This window comes from Haplochromis burtoni, unplaced genomic scaffold (genome assembly GCF_018398535.1).
Source record: "Haplochromis burtoni strain Fernald_Lab_line unplaced genomic scaffold, NCSU_Asbu1 Contig_403, whole genome shotgun sequence".
NCBI classification, from domain to species: domain Eukaryota; kingdom Metazoa; phylum Chordata; class Actinopteri; order Cichliformes; family Cichlidae; genus Haplochromis; species Haplochromis burtoni.
The window spans coordinates 131,219-158,873 of NW_024582764.1; the positions used below are offsets into that span (position 1 = coordinate 131,219).

At 38.2% G+C, this 27,655-nt stretch overlaps 2 protein-coding genes across 4 annotated transcripts in view; one reads left to right on the plus strand and one right to left on the minus strand.

Moving 5' to 3' along the window:
- The window catches only part of LOC102311133 (protein phosphatase 1 regulatory subunit 1A), a 29,316-nt gene extending 18,969 nt beyond the window's left edge, over positions 1–10,347 (plus strand). Inside the window, exons 3-7 of the mRNA XM_005944334.3 lie at positions 1,636–1,673; positions 1,840–1,903; positions 3,782–3,964; positions 6,454–6,582; positions 9,304–10,347. Coding sequence (XP_005944396.1) covers positions 1,636–1,673; positions 1,840–1,903; positions 3,782–3,964; positions 6,454–6,582; positions 9,304–9,374 — 485 coding nt within the window. The 3' untranslated portion in view covers positions 9,375–10,347. The remainder of the gene's footprint in view (positions 1–1,635; positions 1,674–1,839; positions 1,904–3,781; positions 3,965–6,453; positions 6,583–9,303) is intronic.
- Positions 10,348–11,813: 1,466 nt separating this feature from the next.
- Positions 11,814–27,655, minus strand: part of LOC102311441 (calcium/calmodulin-dependent 3',5'-cyclic nucleotide phosphodiesterase 1B) — a 19,940-nt gene continuing 4,098 nt past the window's right edge. For 2 of the 3 annotated variants that reach the window (XM_005944335.3, XM_014340742.2), the window contains exons 3-14: positions 26,099–26,281; positions 24,967–25,033; positions 24,727–24,843; positions 24,211–24,351; positions 22,791–22,891; positions 20,401–20,526; positions 18,912–19,013; positions 18,578–18,698; positions 15,742–15,823; positions 15,250–15,367; positions 14,187–14,323; positions 11,814–13,784 (exon numbers count right to left, since the gene is read on the minus strand). In XM_005944335.3, coding sequence (XP_005944397.1) covers positions 13,690–13,784; positions 14,187–14,323; positions 15,250–15,367; positions 15,742–15,823; positions 18,578–18,698; positions 18,912–19,013; positions 20,401–20,526; positions 22,791–22,891; positions 24,211–24,351; positions 24,727–24,843; positions 24,967–25,033; positions 26,099–26,281 — 1,390 coding nt within the window. In that variant the 3' untranslated portion in view covers positions 11,814–13,689. Of the gene's footprint in view, positions 13,785–14,186; positions 14,324–15,249; positions 15,368–15,741; positions 15,824–18,577; positions 18,699–18,911; positions 19,014–20,400; positions 20,527–22,790; positions 22,892–24,210; positions 24,352–24,726; positions 24,844–24,966; positions 25,034–26,098; positions 26,282–26,808; positions 27,650–27,655 lie in introns of those variants that run through there. The other variant, XM_042212969.1, reaches the window with a different exon arrangement.

Here is a 27,655-nt window from a genome sequence, read left to right on the forward strand (position 1 = left end):
TTTACACTCTAAATAGAAATAAGGCCATAGCCTCTTACTGAGGCAACTTTATCATATATCAACTTTATCAAGCTTTTAATGTGAAAAATTCTACAAGACCACCTTTTAACATATATTTTCACAACCGTGCATCCAGCCACTTTCTTCAGTTTATCATATTGAGGATTGCAGGACATATTTACTCTAATGATAATATTTGCAGCCTCTCATAGCAAACACAGTGAGAGGTTTTAGTGCTGCTCAAGAAACATAGAATACACGTATTTTTTCACTGATAATTTCAGACTGTTTTATCAAACATGATCCGGAGACGTAAAGGAGAGCCCACAAGTTAATATGAAAAACATCCATAATGTCATATGAACCTTCTAAAACTCCTGGGATGCTGTGTTAATAGGATTTGGCTTCAAGGGGATGAATCTTTTTTTTTTAAATGACATTTATTGGCTTTTATACCGTGTTTCTTACACCCCCATGCATGTGTGTGGTGAAGAGAGACAGAGAGAGAGCGATGAAAAAAGAAACAAGCACATCAGTGGCATTTTTCAGCAGTCTAGCACATACTTTTTAGTGGGAATATTTTGGTGCACACACAGTGCCTTCCCAATGCCTGGGGATGCATAGGTTGCCAAGCAACAAGGTGGTGTCCTAGAAAAAAAAAGTTTAAAGCTGTAAAACGTTGATTTGGATCCAAGTTCAAAACGCTCGCTATTGATCCCGGTTAATGGTTTCACTGTACTCTGGTGAGCTGTATTTTCTTTCCTTCTCGGTTCTTCATTGTTTCGAACAGAGCCGTGTTTCATATATTGATTTTTTATTGAGTTTTTCTTCATCCCGTGAGCTTCAGAATTCATACTTCATATTGTGCTGGACCTGTCCTCTACTGCTAAGTAAAAACTGTATTCAAATAAACAGTGCTATAAAACTCTGTAAGTGATTAATTAGAAGTAAAAATCTTGCTTTTAAAATGTAATTTCAGTACAAGCACACAAGTTTCATCAAACTAAATTAGCTTAACAACAAATAAAGAATATTTCAGTGTTTCAGGCAGCTGTAGCCTAGTCTTTTAGATTCTTTCCCTCGCTGTAAAAGTTTTATACTTTATATGAACATTTTTAAATTCTTAAGAATTTTATGCATCTATATAATATGTGAATAATTGCAGTCAAACTAAGCTCTGCTCAAGAGTGCACCACAGTATGATGTATATTTATTTCCCTTTAAGAGTGTTGCACGTGCTTAGGTGTGTATCTGAGAACAGCTGTTGAGCATATACATGGGTCTATTTGAAAGATGTAAGTGGATCATAAAAAGAATCCTTCAGACGTATGATGAAAAATAAAACATTATGACCAACAATTCTGGATAAAAATGGAGCAAACCATATTGCAGTGCTTGTGGTTACAGCGTGTCAGATAACCATCTGGCTGGAGGTCACCTTATATCCACTGTGCTCCACACTGTTCAAACACACAAGTGCTCCAGCGACAGTGCTCTCACACTGAAGAATAAGCTGTTAAAATCAGACTGTGAAATACGTGGAAACTTTCTGTGCAGTTATCATTCGTGTGTGTGTGTGTGTCTGCCTTTTCATAATTTAATCCTGTACTTATTCTATTGTTTGCTTTCTCATAGAAATTGATGAAGATCGTCTCCCAAATCAGCTGTACAAGGTAATCTAGTTTCTTCTCTATTAAAGTTTGATTTTGTTGTAACAAGATTACGAAAATGAAATTATGTGAATTCTGGGTTTCAATTTTAAGCTAGTTCTATGTTATAGTAATATCTTCAATCTAAGAGCTCTCTGCCCAGCTGACGTGCAGCGCTGATATTTCACAGGCAGCCTTGTTGAACTCTCCTCGGCAACGGCGAAAAGGGCAAAAGGGAACGCCTACGATGAAAGGTGAGTTATTTTATAAGCATTGCCATCAATACTACAGTAACTGTGATGCTGGTACTTTAAGTATTATAGCACACTTTTGGTGCTTGAGAAACAAATGCAAAAGTCACATTTGGCTTTGGAGGACAATTCTTTATACTCTGTCACTACTTTACTGTAAGACAGTGAAGACTGTGGTAATGACTGAAGAAGAAGGTTAGTAAGCTGCTCAAGTCAAAATGATAATAAGTACCATAAACCAGTACTCTGTGTAATCTCTGTTAACTTGTGTGCTCTTTTGATAAAACACTAACTCATCATAAATCAGCTCTTTATGACTAACACAACTCATTACCACACAGAAAAATATTGTTGCAACCAAAACATGTCTTCCTTCTCTCACCCCAACCAGTCGCAACAGGCCCCGCCCCTCCCTGAGCCTGGTTCTGCCGGAGGTTTCTTCCTGTTAAAAGGGAGTTTTTCCTTCCCACTGTTGCCACAGTGCTTGCTCATAGTGGGTCACATGATTGTTGGGTTTTTCTCTGTATGTATTAATGTAGGGTCTACCTTACAATATAAAGCACCTTGAGGTGACTGTTGTGATTTGGTGCTATATAAGTAGCACTGAATCCAATTGAAATCGAAAACTATTGCAGTATATTAGTTTGTATTAAGGTTTTTTTTATATATTGCTCAGCAAAAAGCTGATGGAACACCACGATAAAAAATAAACTAACTAGCTGACGCCTCATACATACAGTAAGTGCATTAGTTCAAAAAAGTAAATTTTTTGCACAAAATGAAAGATTTCTATTCGTTAAGAGGGTGGCTTGCCAGTGTTAGCCGGATCACTCCACATTTAAACCTCTCAACATTAAAATTGTTATAGAAGTAGTTTTTTTTTTTTTTTTTTAAAGGAATCAAATCCAAACGTTAACCAAATAAAAACATCCAGTGGAAGTCCAGGTTTTCTCATTTAAGTTGATGACATGTTTTTATTGGTGTTGAGTGTTACATGTGGACCCGGTCGGCACTCAATCCAACACTCATTCATTTTCCCGTTGTCTTATGAGAATTCGTCCCAGTTTTTATGTTTTCAGTTTAAAAAGTGGGTCTCTAATTTTGAGATTAAGGTCCTGCACCACATGAAACAGGAAAATTATTTATTTATCTTTATTTCTACTTTTATGGGGTACTTGGACCCAGCAATGTAATGCAAATCCATTTTTAAGAGACCAATTCAGCTTACATACAAACACAACATGTAAATGGTTTTATGCAAAGTACGTGCAATAACACGGAGCGTTTACGAAAAGTGAATCGAGAGACCATTAAAGACGAGATAAAAGAAATAGGAAGCTCTAGGATATTTCCTTTTCAATTAGTTTTACAGCTAAACTGCATGCTCTGAGTGTGATGAGTCAGTTCTTGCAGAGGAGATAATCAGTGTGCTTTAGTTTCCTACTACAAGGGGATTAAAACTAATAAACCACAGATGGAGGAGGCCGGAGACGGCGATTAAAGAATTCATATCCAAACTCTGATGTGTCTTTACCTGCCCTGTCACTCCAAACTGTGCAGGGGGTTAATTAAATGTTGCCAGTTTATTAGATTCTTAACCCACAATATGTTTTCCACCTACACTTCCCTTCATTTCTGTTACCTTTGAGCTATTCATGACCCATCTTTTCTCCCATTGGCTGCCTTCATCTCACACCTCTTTCTTTCTTACTCTCACCTCCCTAGTGATTTTTTTTGCACTTTAAATTTACCCTTTAACTTCAATATTCCTACAAACCCACCTCCTCTTCCTTCGCAAGATAGCTCTTCCACTTATCTAACCTCTTGTCATTTTCGTCTTCTCTTCCCTGCTTTTCTTTTACCTCTTCTGTTACCTCCCAGAGCTACAGTTCCTGGTAGAGCACCACCTGTACAGGCAGCAGCAGGGAGCTGGGGACGAATGCTCCTCAGAGAGCTGCCTGTCAGACCGGCCCAGCCCCGACTCTGTGCCCACGGGAGAGGAGCTCCCCCACGACGATGAGGCAACTGCAGAGGCCTTTGAGAAACTGCGTTGCCAAATGGAGGGTATGTGCGGAGGCTGTCAAGCAGGATTTAATTTGTGTGCTTGCAGCTGCTTATTCAGCAACAGATGCATCCTTAAAATCTGCTACAGTACTAATTTAGGCACAAAGACTAACACTCAACACTTGGTCCACTGAGACCTACCGTATTTCTGTGTTTATGTTGATTTTCCCTTAAGATAATCTTCAGTGAATATGGTCATGAGTGAATATTTATCTACCTCTACAACCTATCAAATCATATTTTGGAGTGATAGTGGATTTCAGTAGTTAGGAGTTATTTGCAAATAACGGGTAAAAAATACCCTCTACTACTACCTACATTACATACCGTCATGCTTAGCGACAAGCAATCATCATTTCCATCATTACATCGGACAGAATGATCCGCCCCTCCGTCTGCATGCATTGAAAAGCCTGAAGCTCAGAGAGCCGCAGAGAGATCCCTCAGCTGCAGAACAAAGAACTCACCAATACCAACAGACATGACATTGACAAAGTGACAGAATGAAAACGTGTTCTGCAAAACAGCTTTGAGTGGCAGCTATAGGCGTTTAAAAGCGGCTATAATTGTGCACCCTATGAGGATTGTTAGCTGAATATTGCTCGGCCTCAGTGCCTTCGCTGTTTTTCAATCCTGTGCTTCCCAACCCTGAAAATCAAACTCCTCCAAAGGGCACAAGAGCATATTTCTGAGAGGCCCTCAGATTTTTGATGGATGAGCGTAAACATTTCCTCTTTTCCTGTTTTTTTGTAAAATATTTGTTCTCTTCGGATTTCAGCAATTATTTCAATTAATTATCTAACAAGATTTTATAAAACCCTGTGATGTAGTGGACGGCAATCAAAATACTTACATTCACACTCACAGTCATACAATGTTTTGTTGTTAAAATGCCTTTAATTACTTTCAGTTATTACGCTCACACTCTGACGGATGCAACAGAGACAATTTGGGGTTCTGAACATTTCTTCATGCAGACTGGAAGAACTGGGAAACAAACTACTCACCTTCTATTTGTAACCAACTCAACTTCTACTTCCTCTCCCTTATTTGGACATGAATATAATACTTGTGTAAATCTGCTTGGTTGCTTTTGATTTTTGTATCTCAGTCAGTCAGTGCAGCATAAGAGGGAATAAATATTGCTTACAAAACATAAATTAATTTATGAATAAAGCCTGAGGGGTGACTGCGGGGGGAAAGGGTATAGAAACTAATGAAAAGATGGTTATGAAGCAGTATGAAGGGAGGGAGGGTAGACGTGAAACAAAGGCATCAGATAAAAATGGGAGAATATGAGGAAATATGCTTTAAAAAAAAAGTCAGAATTTAAAAGAATTGTTCGTTTCCTTGTCACGATGTGAAGAAACCATATTTGTCTCAGTATCATCAATAAAAATTTAGCTAGCTGCTTGTTTAGTTTAGCATGATAGACTAGATGGAATAAAACAGGAAATATCTAGTACAAATAATATAGTTAGCTTAACATAATTAGTATATTTTAACTTTTATGTTATTTTGATGACATACTGTAATTATGTTGACACATCATGCAACAAATCATTTAAAATGATTTGATAAAAAGAAAACGTCTTATAACCATCTCTGTTCTCGGTTCACTTTGCTGTCCAGATAAGGAAACACTTTCTCTGCATTATCAAAGAGCAGCTCGGCTGTCCTTGAGGCCCTTTTTAGAGCCAAAACAAACAGCACCAAAAAAATTAAATAGGTCAGGGTGCTCCCAAAGGCTCCATTAGGAATTAACTTTTTCAGCCTCCAGTGAAACCTCACCAAATACAGGGTTTCACTGCAGAAACCATTAGCCATACCCAGGTAGTTTGGTTTTGATATTTTGTCAGATTGTAATATTCAGTACTAATGTTGACTCTCCTTTAATAATAAAAAAAGCACTTCCTAGATCAAAGCTGCACCATACCAGATACTATCTCCTGTCTTTGCTTTTGTCTGATGACAAAAACAGAGGTGAGTTTTTCGGGGTCAGGGATAACAGTTCAGTGTAATGGAAGGTGGATACAAGGTCACGGCACACACTGTGTACACTTTAGTAATTGGCCGGGACTAATGCATCATGAGTGGACAAGACTCTTTTTTTTTTTTCTGAAGCTGTAATAGCACAGGGACATTTTTTTTTTTTAAATCCGCTGTAACACAGATGTGTTTGTGGTGTAAAAGCTTCAAAAGCTTTACACTGACATTTTTTTTTTATCCTTTTGCATTATTCACCTTATAGATGAGCTGCAGATTAAGTCCTCAGTCTGGGTGAAAGGAGTTAACAGTAAGATAGGGGAAATAAATGAATGATTATTAACATTAGTTGTTGGCAGCTTTGCTCAAAGATCACCAACTGGACACTTCAAGTGCAATTGTTGATGACACTAGTTGAAATAACGAAAACATCTTCATCCTTTTCAACTCAGTTTGAACTTCCATTCCATCTTGTTTACCATTCGTCTTTCTGCCCTCTGCAGAGTTCTCGAGGGAGAGTCTATTAGAGGCTGCCGGTGGGCTCGAGTGTCCCCTCTCCAAGGAGAAAGAGGATTGTTTCGGTGTTGCCAGTGTAGCAGATCCCTCATCGCAACAAAACAATGCACAAGCAGGTACATAACTGTCATTAGAGCCTTGCTTTTTGCAGAAAATGTCTCCAACGTGGTCTGTTCCTCAGGGGACTCCTCGTCCTCCACGCAGCCGGCAGGATTTATTTAAATTTGTTAAACTGTGCAACAGCTTTGGCTTGCTGTCATATAATCATGGCTCGTCAACAAACATCTGTGAAGTGGCTTTGATCCCCATTTCACAGAGCACCGACATGGCTGAAATACCCTGAGAGGAAGCTACACACACGAGTGGAAAAATCAGGTTTGGGAAAAGGGGGCAGGAGGAGAGCTAATACTGGCATATGGTGCAAATGGAGCATGTAGAGCTTGTTTTTTTTCCCCTTTCTGTATTTCATTCTTTCTTTCTCGCTGAAATGTATTATTTCTTTTCTATGACTTGCTGTGAGTCCTAAAATCTTTCATGAGGCATTGATGGTCTTATTAGTGAACCCACAGCTGAAATAAGCCCAACATCTCTCCAGTCTTGTGCTTTTAAAATTCATATAAAATTTTTTAATCATATTTCACATGCTGAGACAAACACAGCTCACTCCTGGCTACTGATCATTTGATAGGATGATACAAATGCTGCTCATTGATTTCAACTGTAGTAAGTTTCATGTGAGCAAAGGGAAACCTGTGACTACAAGTTCACCATTGCAGGTAACGCACCACTTGGCTGGTTGCGTAAATCACGATAATTTACAGCAGTGACTCACTTGACTTAATTTCTCACACATTTGGATTTTGAGCGACAGTGTGGGCCTCATGGATGCGGAATAATACAAATCTTAGCTCAACTACATAGTTACATTTAATGAGCTATGTTTGGAGAAGCACAGTTTAGGGTCGTGAAAACCCAATCTGATTTATCCATGCATGGTGTGAAGTCTTGGGTCATCAGAGAGATTCAGCACACCTGTTCCAGCTCCACTATCAGCTGGTTAACAAGTCTGTCTCCTCTCTCTGCTTTCCATCTTGTAAATCTTTCACAGCACACATTTTGACCTGTCACAGTAAGGAAAGCACAAGTAAAATTAATGATGCTTCACTTCCTTAAGTGTTCCAATATTATAAACCATGACAGTGAAACGCCAAACACTGTATATAAACGATGGACATACCCTCCAGGTATGATGTCACTTCAGCAGTGTTGGGAAGGTTACGTTTTAAATGCATTCACTACAGATTACAGAATACATGCACCAAAATGTAATTTGTAATGTTACTCAATGTGAGCAACATACTGTGAATACTTTGGATTATTTGGTATATTGCGAGTAGCCTTCAGTAATAGTAATAAATCACACAGCAATAGTACATCGAAGGTACTGAAGTGGCACATGACCCAGGTAGCTACCTCAGCTACAGGTAGTTGCAGTAGGCTAACATTTGTTTTTTAAAAAGAACTGACTTCCAGATGTTTCTTTGGGTTTGATGCTGGGAGCAGCTTGGTTGCTGGCAAACAGAGTTTGCATTGCACAGTCATATTCCCCCATTCCTTTCTTCTTTAAATGTGAAGTGGTGTCGGAATTGCCAAATAAGAAATGAATTCCTGCCCTGCTGCCTCTGTTGTGCTGGCTCCGGGTCCATTGTTTAACTGACGCCACCAAAATTAGCAGGACGTTGTTACATTAGAACAGTTTGTTTGGGTTTCTGGCAATGCGTGGAATTACTAAAATTAGATTGTGGATAGCCTAACATATGAAACTGGAAATGACCGTTGTGTAATCCATTTATTTCAACAAAGTAGCTGTATTCTAATTATCACCTATTTAAATGGTAACTTTAACGAAATGCAGTTACTCACTTCACCCGTTGCCCACTGGTGGTGGCCAGAGGTGGCGCCAGTGTCCGGCAGCCTCGCCTCTGTCAGTGCGCCCCAGGGTGGCTGTGGCTACAATGTAGCTGCCATCACCAGTGTGTGAATGTGTGTGTGAATGGGTGGATGACTGAATGTGTAAAGCGCTTTGGGGTCCTTGGACTAGTGAAGCGCTATACAAATACAAGCCATTTACCATTTACTCCCCAACACTGCACTTCAGTTTTTCACTACTCAGTCTTCAAATATCAGACAAAAGCAGAACTCAGCTCAGAGAAAGAGACTGTTATTTTTAGCTATTTATTTTAGCATGACAAAAAAAATAATGTTGACAACCATATACTAAATTAGCAATGAGTGTGCAGATACCTACAGATAGCCAGAGTGAGAGAGAGAGATGGAGGTCTGGGCTTTATCCTGGTTCAGCTGAATACTTCACCTGAGTGGAAATCGAGCATCATCAACACACCTGTGCTTTCCAAAACATGCTTTGGGTTTGTTGTTTCATTTATCATGTCGTTTTAACAGGCAGAAGGTTTAGAGGGATGACAGCAAATAGAGAATATGACAGAATCAGGGTAACCCCTGATTTTATTGATCCCACATCAGAGGTTTAAATTCAGGCTTCATCTGGTATCTGCTACTTCTGACATGTACTCAATAAAAAGCTAAATGCATGTAATGTTTATGTAGCAATATTTTGATTACGCGCTTACCTTATTGTTCATATGCAAACCCCCCCACCCCCCAAAAAAAGCACAGCAGCAAAAAGAAAAAAATTGGAGAAATACTAAATAAGCTGTAAATATTTATTGTTTATTTGCACAAGTCCATTAAAATCTCCAGCGTCAGCCTCCAGCCTCTTCTCTCATTCTTTTATGTCTCTGTCTATATTTCTGCAGAAACAAAAGCAGGAGTGAGTCAGCCGGCAGAGGAGAAGACAAAGAAATGCAGCCTGAAGACAGAGAAATAGAGCAGTCCTCTGTGCAACACAATGCTGCTCAGTCTGCTCAGTCAGCCCTACACAATGACAGAAGATTGTGTCTGCAGATTCACTTTTTCAAAACATCAGGGCTTCAATATTCCTCTACGGCCAGGCCTTAGTTACCACCTTGAGAAAAAAAATCAAAAGTTTCTACATTTATTTTGTGTCACAAATCTTGTGTAGAGAGACAGTTGTATAATTATGTTTGTTTTTGTTAAAGCTCCCCCCGCACTAAATTAAAACTAGCCTATTGTATCCCCCAACTGGGATTTATTATCTGGTTAATGGGACAAGCTTTCATGTCTTACTCACACATATATTATCATAATCTGTCACAGGTTTAATATCCCGTTGATTTATCAAAGACAACAAATATTTTATTTGCAATCAATGTAGACATTTTCAATCAATTTATACGTGCCATGAATTCAACATTTATTGTTCCATCTCGTAGCAATAAAATAGCATCAGAACCTTGTAAGTAACCAGAGACAAAACCTTCAATTTAAATTCAAATGCCGCCTCGTATGAGCAACCAGTAAAGACAGAAATAAATGTGGGTTTACTGATATTTTATAGTAAACCTATATTTGGAATTTTTAACAACTCGGTTGATATTTACAAATATTTTTAAGACCAACTGCAATTTTATTTACATTATTAATAATTAGTCGATTAAACACATGGAAGAAACTAGAAAGCCATTTTTGATCATAATTATGATTTCCTTTGGCTCCAGTGGGTCACAAACTGTCGAGCCTGCCTAGTGGGGCAGACAAGCACGGTGTGTGGGTGGCTGTGATTACCAAAGTTACAAAATAAGGTGAGACTAAACTGACTGAAAAATGTAAAAAGAGGCTAATGACCGTTGATCTGTATTTTGTTGAGCTGTCATACTTGCTCGACTTTTGAAGGCGGGCGTGCCAGAAAGTTTGGTAACCACAGCCTTGAACTGTGTCTACACAGAGCACATTTCAGACCTTTTCTTCAGACATTTGTCCCACATATGTCTGACAGAAGAGTCGCTCATAGGGTAATCACACTGGGCATTAAATGAAATTAAATCTATAGAAGTCTATTTTCATACATTCTGCGCTCACAGTTGCAGTGATTGCGTCCAACAAACTTTTACACACACAGAGCTCTGTGTAGATGCAGTTTCATGCTCTGCAGTTCTAAACAGACAAAACGTATAATGTCATTTCTTGGAAATATTTTTAATGTGATCATTTCTAGATGAAATGATTCACAAATAATCCCAGAAAACATATTTTTCTGCAACCTTAACATCATCCCAAGCCTGCAGGTATTGACTCTGTAAACAGATGTAAAAAGAAATCCAGTCAGAAACCAGTCCAGCCATCAGAAAAGTAGACTAATTATACTGTAACAGCTGTCATTCTGGTTTTGTTTTCATTTTTAAGAATAGAGAATTACTCCCGATACAAATAGGAAGGCACTGCTTGTTGAATGAGAGAAAACAGAAAAACCAACCTGCAAGCTAAAGTGCAGCACATTAAACCACATCTAACTGCTGGTCTGACTCCCCTGGTTATGTTTCAGGGCCACTGCTAACGATTGCCTGTAGCTTAAAGGCTACAGGGCAGATATGTTTACTTAGTTTGTTATTTACGTGGCTAAGATTCAAACTCCTGTCAGTCAGTCACACACATGCAGACAGCTGAAGAGAAGCACTGCTGACCTTTCCCCAAAGTCATTTTAGTTCTTTTTAGCATAAAGGGAGGGAGAAAGCCTGTCTTTAAGTCTTTAAACCCTGTGTGAGCAATTGTTACTCAATAAGAAGTAGAAAGCTATGTCAGCTTACAGTAATGCATGTACTGATAACTAGACTATTACCCTTCTTGTAAATGTCTAGTTGATAAACAGGGTACAACCGATCGTCTCTAAAGCTCCATTTGCATATTTAGGATTAACAAGGAGGAATCCATCCTCAGTGAGTAAATTGCACCCTCATTTTTGACACATGAATGGTTCTTGGGAATTTAAATTCTGGTCATGAAACACCCTCTTGCATGGCACTGAATGTACAGTGACTTGTTGTCTACGCCCAAGGTACTTACTGTGCTTCATTTTGTACAAAAAAAAAACAACAAATTTAAACACTTTTTTTTAACTGCAGCATTTTATTTGTATTCTAGTTTGTAACAAAGACATCTTAAAGTCATCAGCACACTAAATATTTGTCATGTAATCTGTCTTTGTATCACTGAAGTGGCATCATGTGACAATCTTTCTATAACCTTCACATCATACTTGACATGTCAAAATGGAATAAATGAACAAAACTAAATCTGAAGTTTCAGTGTCACTTTAGGAGATTAATCAGCCACAGCAACAGCCGTTTGTTACTCAGTTGCCAACAATGGTCACTTTATCCACGATGAACAAGAAGAACAGTAAAACATTCCTCTGCAAGCTTTGTTTTTCTCCTGCAATGTATTTATGGGTAAACTTGTTTTTTGAATGGTAGTAGTGTACTTTACTTGAATAACATGGACTTTTTTTGTTCTAGTTTTACTTGATTGATGATTACATCTGTAATCTAAATTTGTTTGATACAATAAAATGTTTAAATTGGTGATTGTTTTCTTTTTTTGTAGGAAAGATTATATGAACTTCATCAGCAGCGTTAGCATGAAGATGCAAAGAACCAGGAGAGCTTTGCCCATTCAAGTGTCAAAAAAAGAAAACCAGATGCATTTTAGCAGGAATTCTTAAAGCTTTCACGTATCGTTGCATCATTGGTCATGCGCTCAGCTAAAGTTGATTTTAACTTTACTCTAAAAATAGACGCTCTGCTATTAAATAATTGAATGCAATCTGAAGCAAGAGCATAAAAGCACATATATTTTTCATAAAAGGACAAGATTTCACAAATGCATTTTGTAACACTGCAGCAGTTTAAGCTGCGTGGGATACTGTATCTTTACAGACTGCTGTGAACAAGTTTTGCTGTTAAAGCGTTTCACCTTTGTGATTGGGGGTGGACATAGTGAAGGATCCTTTCAGAATAAAAGCCCAATTGCACTTTATCTGTTAGAGAGACTTAAAAAAATATTTTGTAATGTACATTTACGCTGTTGCACCTAAAATTTAGCTGAATTATAGAAAGGATATCCATATCTTACAGAACAGTTTTTTCTTTAACACAAGACTCTTTGTGTAACAGTCATTACTGTCTTGCTGTGTGATGGATTTATATTCATTTTATATTCAAAGTGGGTGTTGGGATGGAAGCTCAAATCATGCAAATCATACTGACAAGCAGCAGAGCTGTGTCTTCAGTTGTTGTTGTGGCATTTATTCATTTAAAGACTATCAGCTGATTCAAATTAGAAAAACATTTTTTCCCATCTGTTGTAAGAAGAAAAGCGATGGTGCAATTCCAAACTGCTTCACTGACGAGCATTAAAATATGAAGCTGGGTGTGAAGCTGAACTACCCCTGGGCCATTGCAGTCTTTGCTCTATAGCTCCTCTTGCTGGGAGAGCAGAGAACACTTTAAATTTGAATGCATGCTTAACCATCTTCTTTGATAATTTTGGCTGACCAAACATTGGCCTCTACCTCTTTATTATTTATTATTACTACTTATTCCTTAAAGTATTTCTCCCTTTTAAATTCTAAAAGCCTCTTTAGTTCACTTGCATTATTACTTTTTAATTCATTATCATTATTTTTGAGGTGCAATAACCAAGGAACTATGGTATGATTGCTTTCTAAATGCAAGATAATTAATACAGACCACAGTGAGTAATATCAAATTTTACCTTCTACAATAAAGGCTCTTCAAAAGAAATTTAAAATATTGCTTTTAAGTAAAAAAAAAAAAAAGTTAACTGTTGTATGTTTGGAAAATGCAAAACATAACCGATTTAACTTAAGTTCCTATATTGAGTTGTCATGTCTGGATCACTGGCCCATGTGTAAATATGTCCCAGACAAAGAAACAGACTACAAAAAACTCATATATGACACAAAGTTTATTTTAAGGTTAAATGATTGTTTTATGCTTTGAAAGTTCAAATGTAACTTACAGCTGTTTAGATGACAAATTAAATTAATGATATGGACTAGACTGTATAACATGACCAGCATGTGTACTTTTGTATTTAAATTATTGTAGTATGCTACATTTAAAATGAGGAAGTTTCTGTGATTACGCTACATCTTACCTTGGTAAGATCTCTCAGTTTTTAAAGTAAAAGGTATCTGAGTTTTGTTACAAAAGTGTTACTTTTTTCTATTCTGCAAACGCGTATTACAAAGGAGCTGCTGTCTGCTATTTTGTATCTGTAGTGGGGTCTTGCAGGGATTTTTCTGACAACACTTCTTGTCTCGATCGCTGCTCTTTTGTCTCGCCGGGGTCTGAAAATCCTGGAGGATATAGAAGATTGGGAAAAGACATCAGAAAATCTATTTAGGTTGAATAGAAAATAATATCTGTATGAATTCATCTCAACATGAGATCATTCTAAAATGAATTTAGATAACAAATCAAATCAAGGGTACTGAGCGCATTTATGGAACAAAGAGGCTTTTCCTAAGCCAGATCAGCAACAGGTCTTTTATTCTACTTTAAAAGAGGTTGTCAAGCTTTTTAAAGGTGATCTTTTTAAATTTGAGTTGTTGAAATATGTGCGAGCAGAAAAGGAGACTAAGTAGAATATAAAATTAAGTATAGACATTTAAATAAAACCTCAATTGTGTTTATTTTCTTTATATTTTAATGCATATTTGTGATTTTTGCACGTATAAACAAATAATTATGCAACCCACCATTTGAGCCACTTTCCTTCCATTTGAGCTTGTTGTCCTCAGTGTGCCGTGTCCAAGTAGAGCGGAAGCTCACCAGCTCAGCTGTGATGTGTGCGAGGCTCCACTGCAGGCCTCTGGAGCTCTCCTTCCAAAGATTACTGGTGAAAGAAAACAGTGCTGTTTGTATGCATATTCATATTCCAGTCATGAAAACAAATGACTCAGCTTAACCTGAGATTTTCTACACCAAGGTAAAGGATTGCACTTTTTTTCCATGAAATTATCTTCAAATATATCTTCAATAAAAAGAAAACAAATTAAAAGGAAAATAAGCAACACATAAACAGGATTTTGTGGTGACACTTTTGGGTCCCTACTGACTTTGGTTATCCTTCTGGTGTGTCTAAAATGAGCAGTTACTGCTACAAATTTGGAGATTAATTCACCTTTGAATAATGATCATGTTTTGTCACTCAAAATTATCAAGTCATAATTACAGGTTTTTGACCAACTCAGCAAATGATAGTAACATAAAAAACATGGTGTACATGATCAACATATACATAGAAAGCAAAGAATTAGTGAAACTGCAAGCTCCAAGTGTAAAACTGCAAAAGAGCCAGAAACTGAAGTTTCCTGAATAACCAGAGCTTGACACCAAAAGCATGTCAAGTAGACCTTCACGTTAAACTGACCAGCTTTACAGCATAATTAAAGCCTGAAAAAAGTTTGAAGTTAATTTCCTCCTTTTGGGACAACTGTATAGATACATTTTTTAATAAGTCCCCAGTTTGAATTCTATTAAAGCTAAAAAATGATGCAGTGTCAGTGCTGTGTCTGTCCATCTGACAGATGGAGCCATTTAATGACTAATTGTACTAAGACACACGAAGGAAGTAGGTTTTCAAGAGTTTTAAAATCAGTTTTAGTCAAACTCTGTGTGCCACTCAATATCACAGTAAAAACAGACTTCTAATGTGTGTCAAATGCTTTGGTGTTAACACTTTGTTAACATATTAATATCTAAAACCAAAAGTGCAATAAAGTTTATTTTCCCAGCAGGTTTCACAGGCCTTGTGTTTACCTATGTCTGTTGCAGGGGTCTGGTGGACCTGGGTTCTCTTCCACCAAAGGAATAACAATCTTTTCAGCCATATCGGTCAGCAGAGAAAATGTAGGATACACAATGAAGTCTATGAAACCTGCGAGAACAAAATCCAGCATATCAACATGTGAAGTAAACTGTTAGTGACTCAAAAATACTAAAACCTTGTTACGTCTTTAATGTCAGTAAAGAAATTTGAGTGCATTTCAGTGATTCAAACACTAAAATTCAAAGGGCATATGCTGCAATATCACTGTGAACTGTTAAAAATAAAATGAACATAAATCCTGCCACTGGCTTGTTACTTTTGGAAGGAGAAAAAATGTGATTAGCTTCACTAGAGAATAAATTTTACTTGTTTTATGTATCTGAGATGGATATTTATTGAAAATCTTACAAAGGCATAAACAACAGACAAAAGCGATGAGGAAGCTGGTTTTTAAAAAAGAGTGTGTGATTTATGAGACGTACCGATCTGGGATTCAGCTACTAGGGTGGTTTGTCGATCACACAGTGGAGAGAAGGGGAGGCCGAGCTCTGCCTCTCTATCACCCTCACAAAGATAGAAAGAGAGAAAGAAGATACTTAAAGGGCATCCCACACAACACCTGAAAATAACTTTTAAAAGGTCAGTTTGTTCCAACAGTCGCCTCCTGAAACTATGAGACTGTTCAAATGTTTTTTAATTAGCAGCCAAACAGAAAGAAAACGTGTTTCATAGGTACGCACACGTCTTGTTTCTGAGACAACAGCGCTCTCCCACACCTCTTCTGTTCTGATCTCCTTCAGATCCAGGTAGTAAAAAAAGCAGAGTGGGAGCAGCTTCGTGCAGCAGTCACTGTAAATACACTCACTACAGTCGTGCCAACTAACATCGACAAAAAGCCAGACAATCAGGACAGCAAGCATTTTCTCTGTGGGGTAATTATGTTCTCATAGTAACTCAGACATCAACAGAAAGAGTCCCTCCACCTGATTGGATAACTGCGTCTCCTGCTGAGCTGAAGAACAGCTATAGCGTCAGCTGATGCTTTAAAGTCAAGACCAAAAGCCACTTCTTGCAGTCCTCAGCTTTTGGCTCATTATATTGTTTTATTATATACTTTTCCCCAAAGGTCAACAAAAACATGATAGCTTGACTTTCTATTTGGGGTTTGTGAGGCTTTAAAGGCAACAACACTGATTCTCTGCAGTCCTCTATTTCCCATATGTAGCCCTTTAAAGCCAAGTGCATTACATTATATATGACATGTACATGGGTTTTTGAGACTACATAAGATCTGGAAAAAAGTCATAACAAAAAAATACATTTTTAAGCAATGAATTACAAAATAAAGCAAACTTTATTTTGATATTGAATTTATGTTTTATTATTTTGTCAGAATGTTCAATAAACAATTATTATTAAAGCAATTATTTCATGGTTCAGGCTTTTAAGGGTTAAAACTTGAGCTGTTAAGATCGATTAATTTTTTCAGTACCAAAGTAATGCAGAATAACCTGTTAGGAGAGATTTTCCTTCTCTGCTGCCTCTGCGTCATATCAACGAGATATTTTTATGGATTTCTTTAGCTCTGACGTAATATCCACCCTCCCTATACAAGCAATTACAAAAACTGCTGCCTCTTATTAGGCATGCAGCCCTTTGACTCATCAATCATGCAGTTAATAACAGAGCTAATAAGTCAGATGGAGACCAGGGAGCACCGGGGCAGATATGGAGATGTCTAAGAATATAACATAATGTGTTCTTTTATATTTTGAATTTACATTTATTGTGTGGCAAAAGCCTGCGAGCACCGAGAACTACAAATGAGCTGGCATCTAAACCACATGCAATCAAGGACAACCTTTGAGACAGGCTACATAAACTCTAATGCACTTTTGTTTTAGAAAATGACCGCCATCCTTACTAACAAGCCTGAAAATCAAATCACATATACTGGGAAGCCAGTGCATGTAAGTGCATGTAAGAAGCCGAATGATAAAATGCTGGATTTAACCGCTACAGGCAACAAAGTATATACATCACTTTTGTTGGCTTTGTGTTTAGGGCACAGCTAATGGCAATCCTAACAGATAAACAACAATAGTGTACAGCATAACATGTTAGTCGTCAGCAAGGTCGAACGACAGAGGCCTGGCAAATAAGGGAAGTAAGTGAAGGCATAGAGACTGATAAGATCTATAGAGGAAGTAAATGTCTAATATGGTAGGATAAAGAGAGAGGCCTAACATACTATGCACTAAGCTCTCTCTGAGGTATGGCTTCACATTTTTTCACCACTGAGGAATCAAATTGGAGGATTTGGACGTCCTCTACAATCATCTACAATCATCATTCATCTGCAGAGTATAGTGAACAAGAAAGCTCACAAATTTGAATCTGGACTCCAACGTGGAATCAGTGATGTAAGAACAGTGGCATCACAGTGGCTACACTTTATTTTTATCCAGTAACAAGATGTCCTGTTTTAATTAGTGAGTTTGGAAGTTAGCAGGCAGATTTTCTTGTTGGTTGGCGAGATTAAAGCTAGTTGTTCCCCTTGTTTTCTGTATTTGCACTAAGCTGAGCTGGGTAGCTGCTGGCTTAAACTCTTTATTGACTACACACTATTTACTGTTCATCTTCTCATCTAACTGTTGGCAACAATTAGTTTATTCTTTTATCCAAAACAAATCTTCTTTCAGCTTCTCTCTTTAGGTGTTGCCACACTGTCCTCCTCTGTCTCAGGTCTTCCTTCATTATATCCATGAAGGTCCACATTAAACATGCTTTGTCCACTTTATGCTCGATCCCTCCTCTGCACATGTTTAAACCATCTCAGGCTCATCTCTCTAACTCTAACTGATGTACTCATTTGTAATTGTGTCCATCCTCGTCACTCCCAACACAGAGAGGACTACGTTTGGTGACTTTGCCACTGACTCTAAGCCACATGTCATAGCCAATCAAATCACAGCTGACACTCTTCTCCACGCACTCTGCCCTCCCTGCACTCTCTCCTTCACATCTCTAGCTATCCTTGTTGACATGAATCCATGCTCATCACTAGTCAAAATAGTAGTTATATTGTGCTTAAAAGTGGGGGGTAAAGACCCACTGAGCAAGCACTTTTAGAAAGTAGAAAAAAAATTCTTGATAACAGGAAAGAATCTGCAACAACACAGGCTCAGAGAGGAGCCTGCCACTCTGCCCTTGAATTTGTGTGAAATAAAAAGAAGAGCATAGCGAGATGACAAACAACAAATAGGAAATATCTCAGGCCTGTTAAGCAGAATATATATATATATATATAGTGCCTACCTGTCTGAAAAACTCCTCCATCAAGGTTTTGGTCCAGCGAGAGTGCAGCGCCCAAGGCTTGGATGGATGACTTATGTCAGCCGTGTGCAGTAACAGAGACAGTGCTTTGGGCTTGTCAATCCTGGTGTAGAGAGCATAAGGCAATCACTGTTTTAACTGTTGTTTTGTTGTGTCTCCAGACTGAAAAGCAGACTAAACAGCAGCCAGCCTGAACCTAAACTGCCTGCATCATGTGCAGGCTATTCTAATCAGCTCACTGCACTCCAAGCATCCATTACATGGCCTGCTGATTATGCGCCACAGTGCAAACAACAGCACAGTCTATTAGCAGTACCGTTCTTGTTGTTGTAGACAGGATTTCATCGCTTTGACTTGGAGAAGGTGGGAGGACATGTCCGTGGACAACACCATCTCTATAACAAGTGACCGCAGCTCCCTGTGAGAACGCACACACACAAAAACACACAGTGTACAAGTTGACCTTGGCTGATGAGGAGTGAGTAAAAATGACAGACAGGAAGGCTCAATGGGGTTGTAACCTGTTTAGATTTCCTAATAGATTTCCTTGTTCCCATGGCAACACTGACTGCTAGAAAAGCCCACTAAAGCATGCAGCTGGGGTTTATCTTGTGTGATATCAGCACAGCTCCCCCAATCGCATATTCTGTGAGTAATATATGAAGCAGCAGCCAACAAAGAAACTATGCAGAGTATAGATATGCTGTTATCGCAGACTGCACCGCAGACCATCAACTACAGCTAACTTTTACTTTAAATGTATGTATCACAACATTCCTATAGCATCTACCAAATGCAACTTCTTTACTACATTTCCAAGTTTAGACGCTGTAGTCAGAGTTTGTTATGTTTGTTATTCCTCTGCTGTTTGGTGAATATGTCGTTACACGATATCTTAGGAGGTCAAAGACCAGGGTCAGCTATAAGAGACACTGTATGCTTTCCCATAAGTGCACTAACCAACTTGAGGTCTGGGGGCTGTTTCCTTAAAGCATCAGCATGTCACTTTACATGTAAAATAACGATAATAAAATAGAATAATGACATAATTATAAATGTTGTCACAGATAAAAATCGAAATGTTGCCAAAAGCCACAAACTAGCTCCAAACTACAGAACTGATATTTAAAACTAGTGAATAAATGTATTGCAATTGTTTCAGTCGATTCCATATATCCATAATAAAATAAAACAAAATATTAATTAATAAAATGTTACTTTTTGGCCAATTAGTTTTTCCTAGAGGTCACATTGGAAACACACTAAAATAAACAAATTATAGCTTTGCTCTCCTACATTCTCCTGCAGCATGAATTCTCCGTTATTTATTTTCCTTCTCGTAATGTTGTATCACACCTATGCATATACACGCATATGAGGACTTACTGCAAACCTAATCTACATTTAACAGCTGTCGTTGCCCAGATTCTAACTAAATGTTGCTGTTGCTGTTGGTTAAAACCTCATTTATAACATTGTTAACGCATTTATTTCTGGAGGGGACTTTTGACTTTTCAGAATGCCCTTTAACACCAGCAGATCGACGGGGACATTTTTACACAGGCTTGTGAAGTTCATACATACAGACAGCAAAAACGTTTCTCCAACAAGAGATCAACAGGTGAGCAACTGATCACACAGCTAATAGAGGAGGGAAAACTTTTCTACGACCTATTTATGTCTCCCTGTGACTGTCTGCTCGGGAGGGAAAATGGGTCATGATTTATAACACACAAAAATTAATTATTATTAAGGTTATGAAAATATAAAAATAATATTAACACTGTAAAATTTTGAGGTCTTACATCCATTCCTCCCGCGTCAAATTAATAAAGATGTTCATTTGGTCGTCCAGCAGTAGGCGGAATGCTGCACTCAGGTGATGGCTCTCTTGTACAGACCGGTCATTGTAGATCAATGCAAACTCTGACCTTGGAGACAAAAGGTGAGTGGAGATTATTACAGACAGTCGACGGACAGATGGGCAGGTTGTAAAGTGTTCCTGTGCATTAAAGTGAAAACTTCAATAACACAGTTGCTCTGAGTGAAGGAGGTGAGACTGAGATAAAAGGAGAGTCCTCTGGGAACAATTTAATGACTGTGACTGCAAGCCTTTAATGATGAATTTTAAAGTGCTGAAGAGGAGGTGGGATGTAATGAAAAATGACACAGTGTGGGTATTAATGACTCACTAAAGTAAGATAATTAACGGATTTATCAATCAAGCATCCTGTATCCACTCATTGTCATTCAGCTGTTAAAATGGGTAATAAAGCCCACTGTGGACAGTTTTCCAATTAGTATTTATTTTTAAGCTTCTGCCACCTTTCACCAGTAAAATAAACATTGAATAAAACACTTAAGGAAATGGTTTTAAAGACAACACAAAGGTGTGTGTTAAAGTGGTCTGTTGGGGAGTGTAAAAAGTGTGTGGTAAAAAATGAAAAATACTGGTAAGACTTCTGTGGGTCTGTAATTTCCTAATATTCATGATTCAATTCAATTGAATTTTATTTATACACCAAATCACAACAACAGGTGATTCAAGGCACTTTATGTTGTAAGGTAGACCCTGCAATAATGCATACAGAGAAAAACCCAACAATCATATGACCCCCTATGAGCAAGCACTTTGGCGACAGTGGGAAGGAAAAACTCCCTTTTAACAGGAAGAAACCTCCGACAGAACCAGGCTCATTTATTCATAATGTTTTTCCTTTCATTGCTATGCAGATGACAGAGACATACTTAAAGAAAAAAAAAATCTAGTGACCCTAAAAGTCTAGCTGATGACTTTATAACTATTTAGTCTATATAGTTATATTTCATAAATACTGGGTGGCACATTTTCGTCAACTCAATACCTGAAAATTATAAATTATGTTACTTAATCTTACAAATTACAGTGCAAAAGTCTCATTTCTTTATATTTCTGCTTGGAAAATGAGAAAAAAGGCAAAAGCACCCAAAATGTGTCTTTTCTTGATGAGGCTTCAGTGGACAGCAGATCATCAAACAAAACCCCTCAAACATTCCTCTGAAAATGGTTAAGACACAAGAACTTGATGCTCAAGACTTTTGCACAGTACAGCACAGTAGAGTGCTGTTCCTTTGGTAATAGCCAGGTTAGGCTACTACGTTCTCCTCTGGTTTACATGGAAAGTTAATTTCTTGGCTTCCTACTCATTTTAGCAGACACACATTACCCCGATCCTGATCCCCTACTAGCTCTCTGCCTGTTTTAGAATTGATTTTAAGTGCAATCACATTTAACACATGTTCGTGTCTGGCCCTGTGCCACATTCAGGCAGCACTTCTGCCTGAAAGTTGAGGCTTAATGTCAAATGCAGTCATGGCTTTCGCATCAGGGCCTGTCAGCTATGAAATGAGGAGAAATGTTTGAAATGAGGAAGTCTCGTAGAATCAGAGGCTTCCAATAAATCACTTCGTAAAATACATTTTTATAGACGTGCGTTTATGTGATGCCATTTCATGTGATGTCGTCCTTTATAGGTTTTTAATGTTTGAATAACATCTTTCTCGTCTTGCATATTATTTCTGGGGTTTTCTTTTTTAGCCTTTTATTATTTGTTTTGCACCCACATTTTAATCTTTCTTTTTTTCATTTGAATCTGTCTCCACTTTAAATAAATTGCACCTGTTATTTTTGTTGTTTTATTTTCTTTGTGTCCTTTTGCTTGTCAGGCAAGGCACTTTGTAAAGTCTGTTGTTAAAGGTGCTATACATAATAACTTATTGCATTGATTTTTCAGCCCATATCATATATATTACATATCTATCTCAAAGTCAGATGATGTTCCAAGTAGAGTTACTGACTTTGGGATAGATCTGCTGTTCAGATGTGCTCTTTTACTGTGGGCAGGCATCTTTGTACTTTATTCCCGAAATAAAGCATGATGATGATGGGTGCCATGAGACTACGTTCTTCAGTCCTCCTAAGTGGAAAGTCTAAAAATACGATGTTCTGTCCATGAAGTTGTGTTTGCCTTAGAGGGTTCTCACTCGCTCTCTTACTAAAACGATACAGAGGAAAGAGGAAAACTATACTGAGGTACGCTTTAAGAAAGTGTACCTCAGTATTTCTGTACTTCCTGATATCTCTTACTATTTTACAGTTTCATAACAGGAGGTGGCTCATATATAGCTGAGAAAATATTGCAGAAAAAGAGCTTACTTTGTGTGGATGTGAAAGTTATTTGTAGTTCCTGTGTGTTCATAGTCATGGATGGCTGCAGCAAACAGGGATGCCATCACCTCGAGCTCTGTCAGCCAGTGCTTGATAGACACAAATATAAAACCATTAAAACAACAGTACTATAATGTTTAAAAAGAAAGTACACCATCTTTCAGTTAAAAGTTTTAAATATATACATGATAAAAGTCATCTGGTCCTTATCTGGCCTTAGAAGTAGCAGAATACAACCACCCACCAAGGTGGTTGTATTTGCGCACCACAGCAGCTTCACCCATGACGCTTTTTATAGCTCCACATTCATGTCCAGTGGTGTAGGTGCTTGCCCACACAGAGCCTACAAGTGTTAAAAATATGTAAAGTGTCCACTGCAGTCACTGTCTGTGCTTTTAATGCAGCATTTTTATTTATATTGGAATGTTTTATGGTTCGCTTGTATAAGTCATGTGCGTCCAGTGATGTGCAGTTAGGATGTTGGAGCACCTCGGGGTGGGGGGTAAAGACCCCTTTCCGCTCATTGTCTAAATGGAAACATGTACAACGGAAATGTACACAGACACATTCGCAAGACCATAAATTATGCTTTACTCGCTAAGCCAAAAGTCTGTATGTGCAATATTTCCAGAGACACCCTTCATAAAGGTCAGATGATGAAGACAGCAACTCATAGAGTGCATAGATACAATGTAACAAGTTGAAAGTCCTGAGATGGGAAGTCCCTAACGTGGGGAGGCCTTGAAAAACATAAAGGCCATCATCTCTTTATTTAGTCTCCATAATTTTCACTCTGAAACAGCAGTGCTTAGTGGGTTAAAGAAAAGTTAGAATGGAACAGATCCTGTTTCCCTGCAACACCATCGCCACCAAAACAGGAAGTTTCATTTCTATTGTCACAGGACTGCAGGCTCTGAAAGTAAAAGTCATTTTGGAATTTGATTGTTATTTGTGCTCTACAATCGATCCTTACTGTGGTGCTAAAGTCAGGCAGTGACTCTGGTCATTAGCCTTCATCTTCAGGGTGATAATGAATGCCACATGTATTTAAAAAAAAAAAAATGTAAATGCAATCCATAAGAGTTGTTAGGATATTTTAGTCTGTCGATATACTTCTAAAAAACATTTTACACCGTGTAATCCACATTTGTAAAAAGAACAAATCACTGCAAATTAGGAAAGTGACTCCTAAAGAAATAGGTTATATATTTGTTACCTATTTGTCTATTCAGTCAAAGCAAATGTGACACAGTGCCACAGAAAGGCCAGCGAGCTTGGAAAGTGTTAAAAGGTGGGCCGCTACACATTCTTCCTTTTGATTTTTTCATGGAATTTTCAGAAAATTAAAAAGAAAAGTTATCACACCGGCCTTATCCTTTAATAGAAAATCCAGGTTAGTCTTTTGTACCACGAGTCCGGAGCGCAGCAGCAGACAGTGCAGTGTCTGAGTTACATCAGCAGCGTGAACGTGGTTGTGGTAGGGGTTGTTGTATTTGCAGTATCCTCTCTCCAGCGCAGACAGAAATTCTGTGAGGCACGAGATGGGAATCTGCAAAAATGGTTACATAATCATCAAAAGTAAAGCTATGTTTAAAATACCACAGGTTCACAAAGTTTATGTCAACAGTAAAAGCTAAAACAACCTGGATGTTGTAATAAGGCATGATGCATGTGATTTACACACATAATTTGCTAACCCATTAGCCCTCCAAACACCACAAAGGATAATAAAACCCATATGCCTGATAATATCTGCAAATGACAACACCAGTTCCTCACAATAATACTCCTTCAGAGTGGCTCTGATTATATTACAGTGAGATCTTCCATCCAAAGCACTGAAATTCTCCAATGACTATAATGAGTCATTGTATAGACGATGAACTATACACAAACTAAACAATGAAATGCAAAGTTAAAAGACCTTAAAGCGACTGTTGAGCTCATATCTGGTGATCAGCTCAAAGAACAGAGTTCGGAGTGCATGATCAGAGCTGGCTGAGTTCAGAGCAAACACATCAAAGCTCCAACGGTCCACGTCCTAAAGAGCAAGAGAGGAAAGTACTGGTGTATACTTTTGGTGTGTATACGATAGATTATGTGATGTCCATATTTTTAGCTAAGATCCAACCCACTGTGAGAGTTATGATTAGAGGGGGCTTACCCTGAGGCAATTTACGACCGCTGCAGGTTGGTCCGGCATGGCTGCTGTGTAGGCCCTCTTGAACATCCTGGAATAAGGGAATGTTTAGGGTGAGTTCAGTTAAAGTTCAGATGTTGACGCTGTGCAGCGACCTCGGTTTAGGAGCTGTTTATATAAATCCTCTAAAGTCCCTGTCTGCTTTGGAAGGAAGTTTTAACAAGAAAATGGAGATAATGTTTCACAGCCGTGTGTAGCGGGCTGTGTTTGCTGTGGACGTAATAATAACAACAGAGTGTGAGCTTGTATCGGACTTATTGCACAGACAATGAAATCAGTAATTTATAATGGGACTTTTATTATATGAGATGCTTGTTTCCTTGTTTCTTATTATTTAAGTTTCATAAAAGAGAGTTACTGCTGTATGACTGCTTCTGTGTCTTCCAGTCAGTATTTTATGAATTGCTGTTTTAAAAAACGATTCCAGGGTTTTGAGTTCTTGTTTATCATTTTGAGTTTTGCATTCAAATTTTGATTTCATAATGATTCTGGTCATGACACGTTGAGCTTCCATTCTTGTTGAGATTTCATTGTCATTCTAGTGATGTCAGTTATTGTCTGTTATAGTATTGAGTCTTTGGCCCCAGTTTTTATTTTATTTTATTCTGTTCTCGTATAGTTCTCGTTCCCCTGTGGTTCCCTGTGTTTGCTTTTACCTGCTGTGCATCTCTCTCCTGGTCTTCTGGGTAGCAGTGTCCCAATTTTAGCTTCATGGCAGGTTTTCTGTGGTATCTCATTTACTTTCTGTCTTTTCTTTCCTTTATGATCTGCTCCTCTTCAGCCTTTTTTAGCTTCCTTTACTTGTTCCTCCTGCGTTCTGCTCTCATAACTGTTCTGTTTCCCAGTCAATCTCCTCTGTGTATATATTCTGTATAGTTTAGCCTCATTGTTTAATCCATGTTTATGTTCTGTGTCTTTCCATCATTTTTGCCTTTTAGATTTTTTTGTCTGGATTTTCTGTTTTTTTAGATTATCATGTCTGGGTCTTTCTTTTATTTCTATAATTTCCCTACAGTACGTCCTGCATTTGGATCCTTTCCATAACATCATTCATTATGCTTGCAGTTCTGAAATAGAAATGAATGAAATGTAATACCGCTCCACAAATATCCCAGCTTGTACTGCATGCACAATGCTGCGAAACTTGGGCTTCTCATCAGAGCGTCGCGTAGGACGGCGGATCTTCTGGGTGAAAGTGGAAGCCAGCCAGTCGGTGACCTCTGACGGCACCCCGTCTGACTGCAGTTGCTGGAGGTCATCTTCAGACTCCAGACACTGCCTGTGTGAAACAGTGACTGTTAGACAATATTAAGACACGGTAAAAATGAAGACTGAGAATGAATGAGCAGCACTAATAATGTGCCTTTGCGATATCACTGTGGTTCAGAGACGTTTAATGGTGTAAGGATAATTTTATATTACACAGTTAGATTTATTTAGAAATACTTCCATTAACTGTCCAGTCAAAGGTTTAATTAAAAAATTTAATTTCAATTGTATGTCTGTTAAATAAGCTAAGTAAGAAGTTACTACTCCCAGAAAGACTTTTGGCACTTTTTACTCTGGTTTTTATGAAAGGCAACCAAAAGAGACTTCATCGTACTGCTTCCACTCAAATATTAGCAGAGAAACAGCACCTAAAATTGCAGAAAGCAACATGTTTTTTTTCCACTCTGTTTTCTCTATGACACACTGCATCATAAAATCCTCCGTTCCACACTTCATGGATTGTGTACCTCAGGCTTTGTACATCAGGCTACCAGACCACCATTCCTGAAAGACCACTGTCTGCTGTTAGACACTTACATGGCTGCTGTGCTGATGACACCAAACTTTTCTTATCAGTTTCCTCATCTGACATGCAGGGGAAGGCCTGAGAAGTCAGGAGAAAAAGAAAGTTTTCATAGGACTCTATGCAGTCCTGTGAAAATCTAAGTACACCCTTAGTGAATCCATAGGAAATAAGAAAGTAGGTAGCTATCAGGAGCTAATCAGATCCCCGTGATTAATTGATCATCAGAAGGTGTGGGCACTTCTATAAAGGCACAGGCGTTGTCATTTTGCTGGTGTGAAGCATTCAGGTGAGTGCAACGAAACAATCTTTCCAGGAGATTCACAACAAGGTCAGACCACGCCATGAGGTTAAACACATTACAAAAAACCCAAGAGCTACAGCTCGGATTCTACAGGCCTCAACCAGCATATTAAATGTTAAAGCTCATAACAGTACAATAAGAAAAAGACAGAACAAGTACAGCATGTTTGGAAGGGTTGCCAGGAAAAAGCCTTGTCTCTCCAAAAAGAAATTGGCAGCACGACTTAGGTTTGTAAAGTTGCATCGAAACAAACCGCAAGACTTCTGGAACAATGTGTTTTGGACAGAAAAGACCAAAGCTGAGATGTCTGGTCATAATGCATGCAGCTGAAAACAGTCATGAACAATAGTTTTCAGACTAGTTTAGCAGAACCTGGGCTCTTTACACTCATTGTCACACATGAACTCCTCTATATACCACAATATGCTAGACTCAAATGTGGGGCCATCTGCTCAACCGCTAACTTGGGTGAAATTAGGTCATGCAACACGTCATTGATACCACACCAACAATCTAGAGCAGAATTGCTGAAAAAGAAAAGAATGAAGGTGATAAAA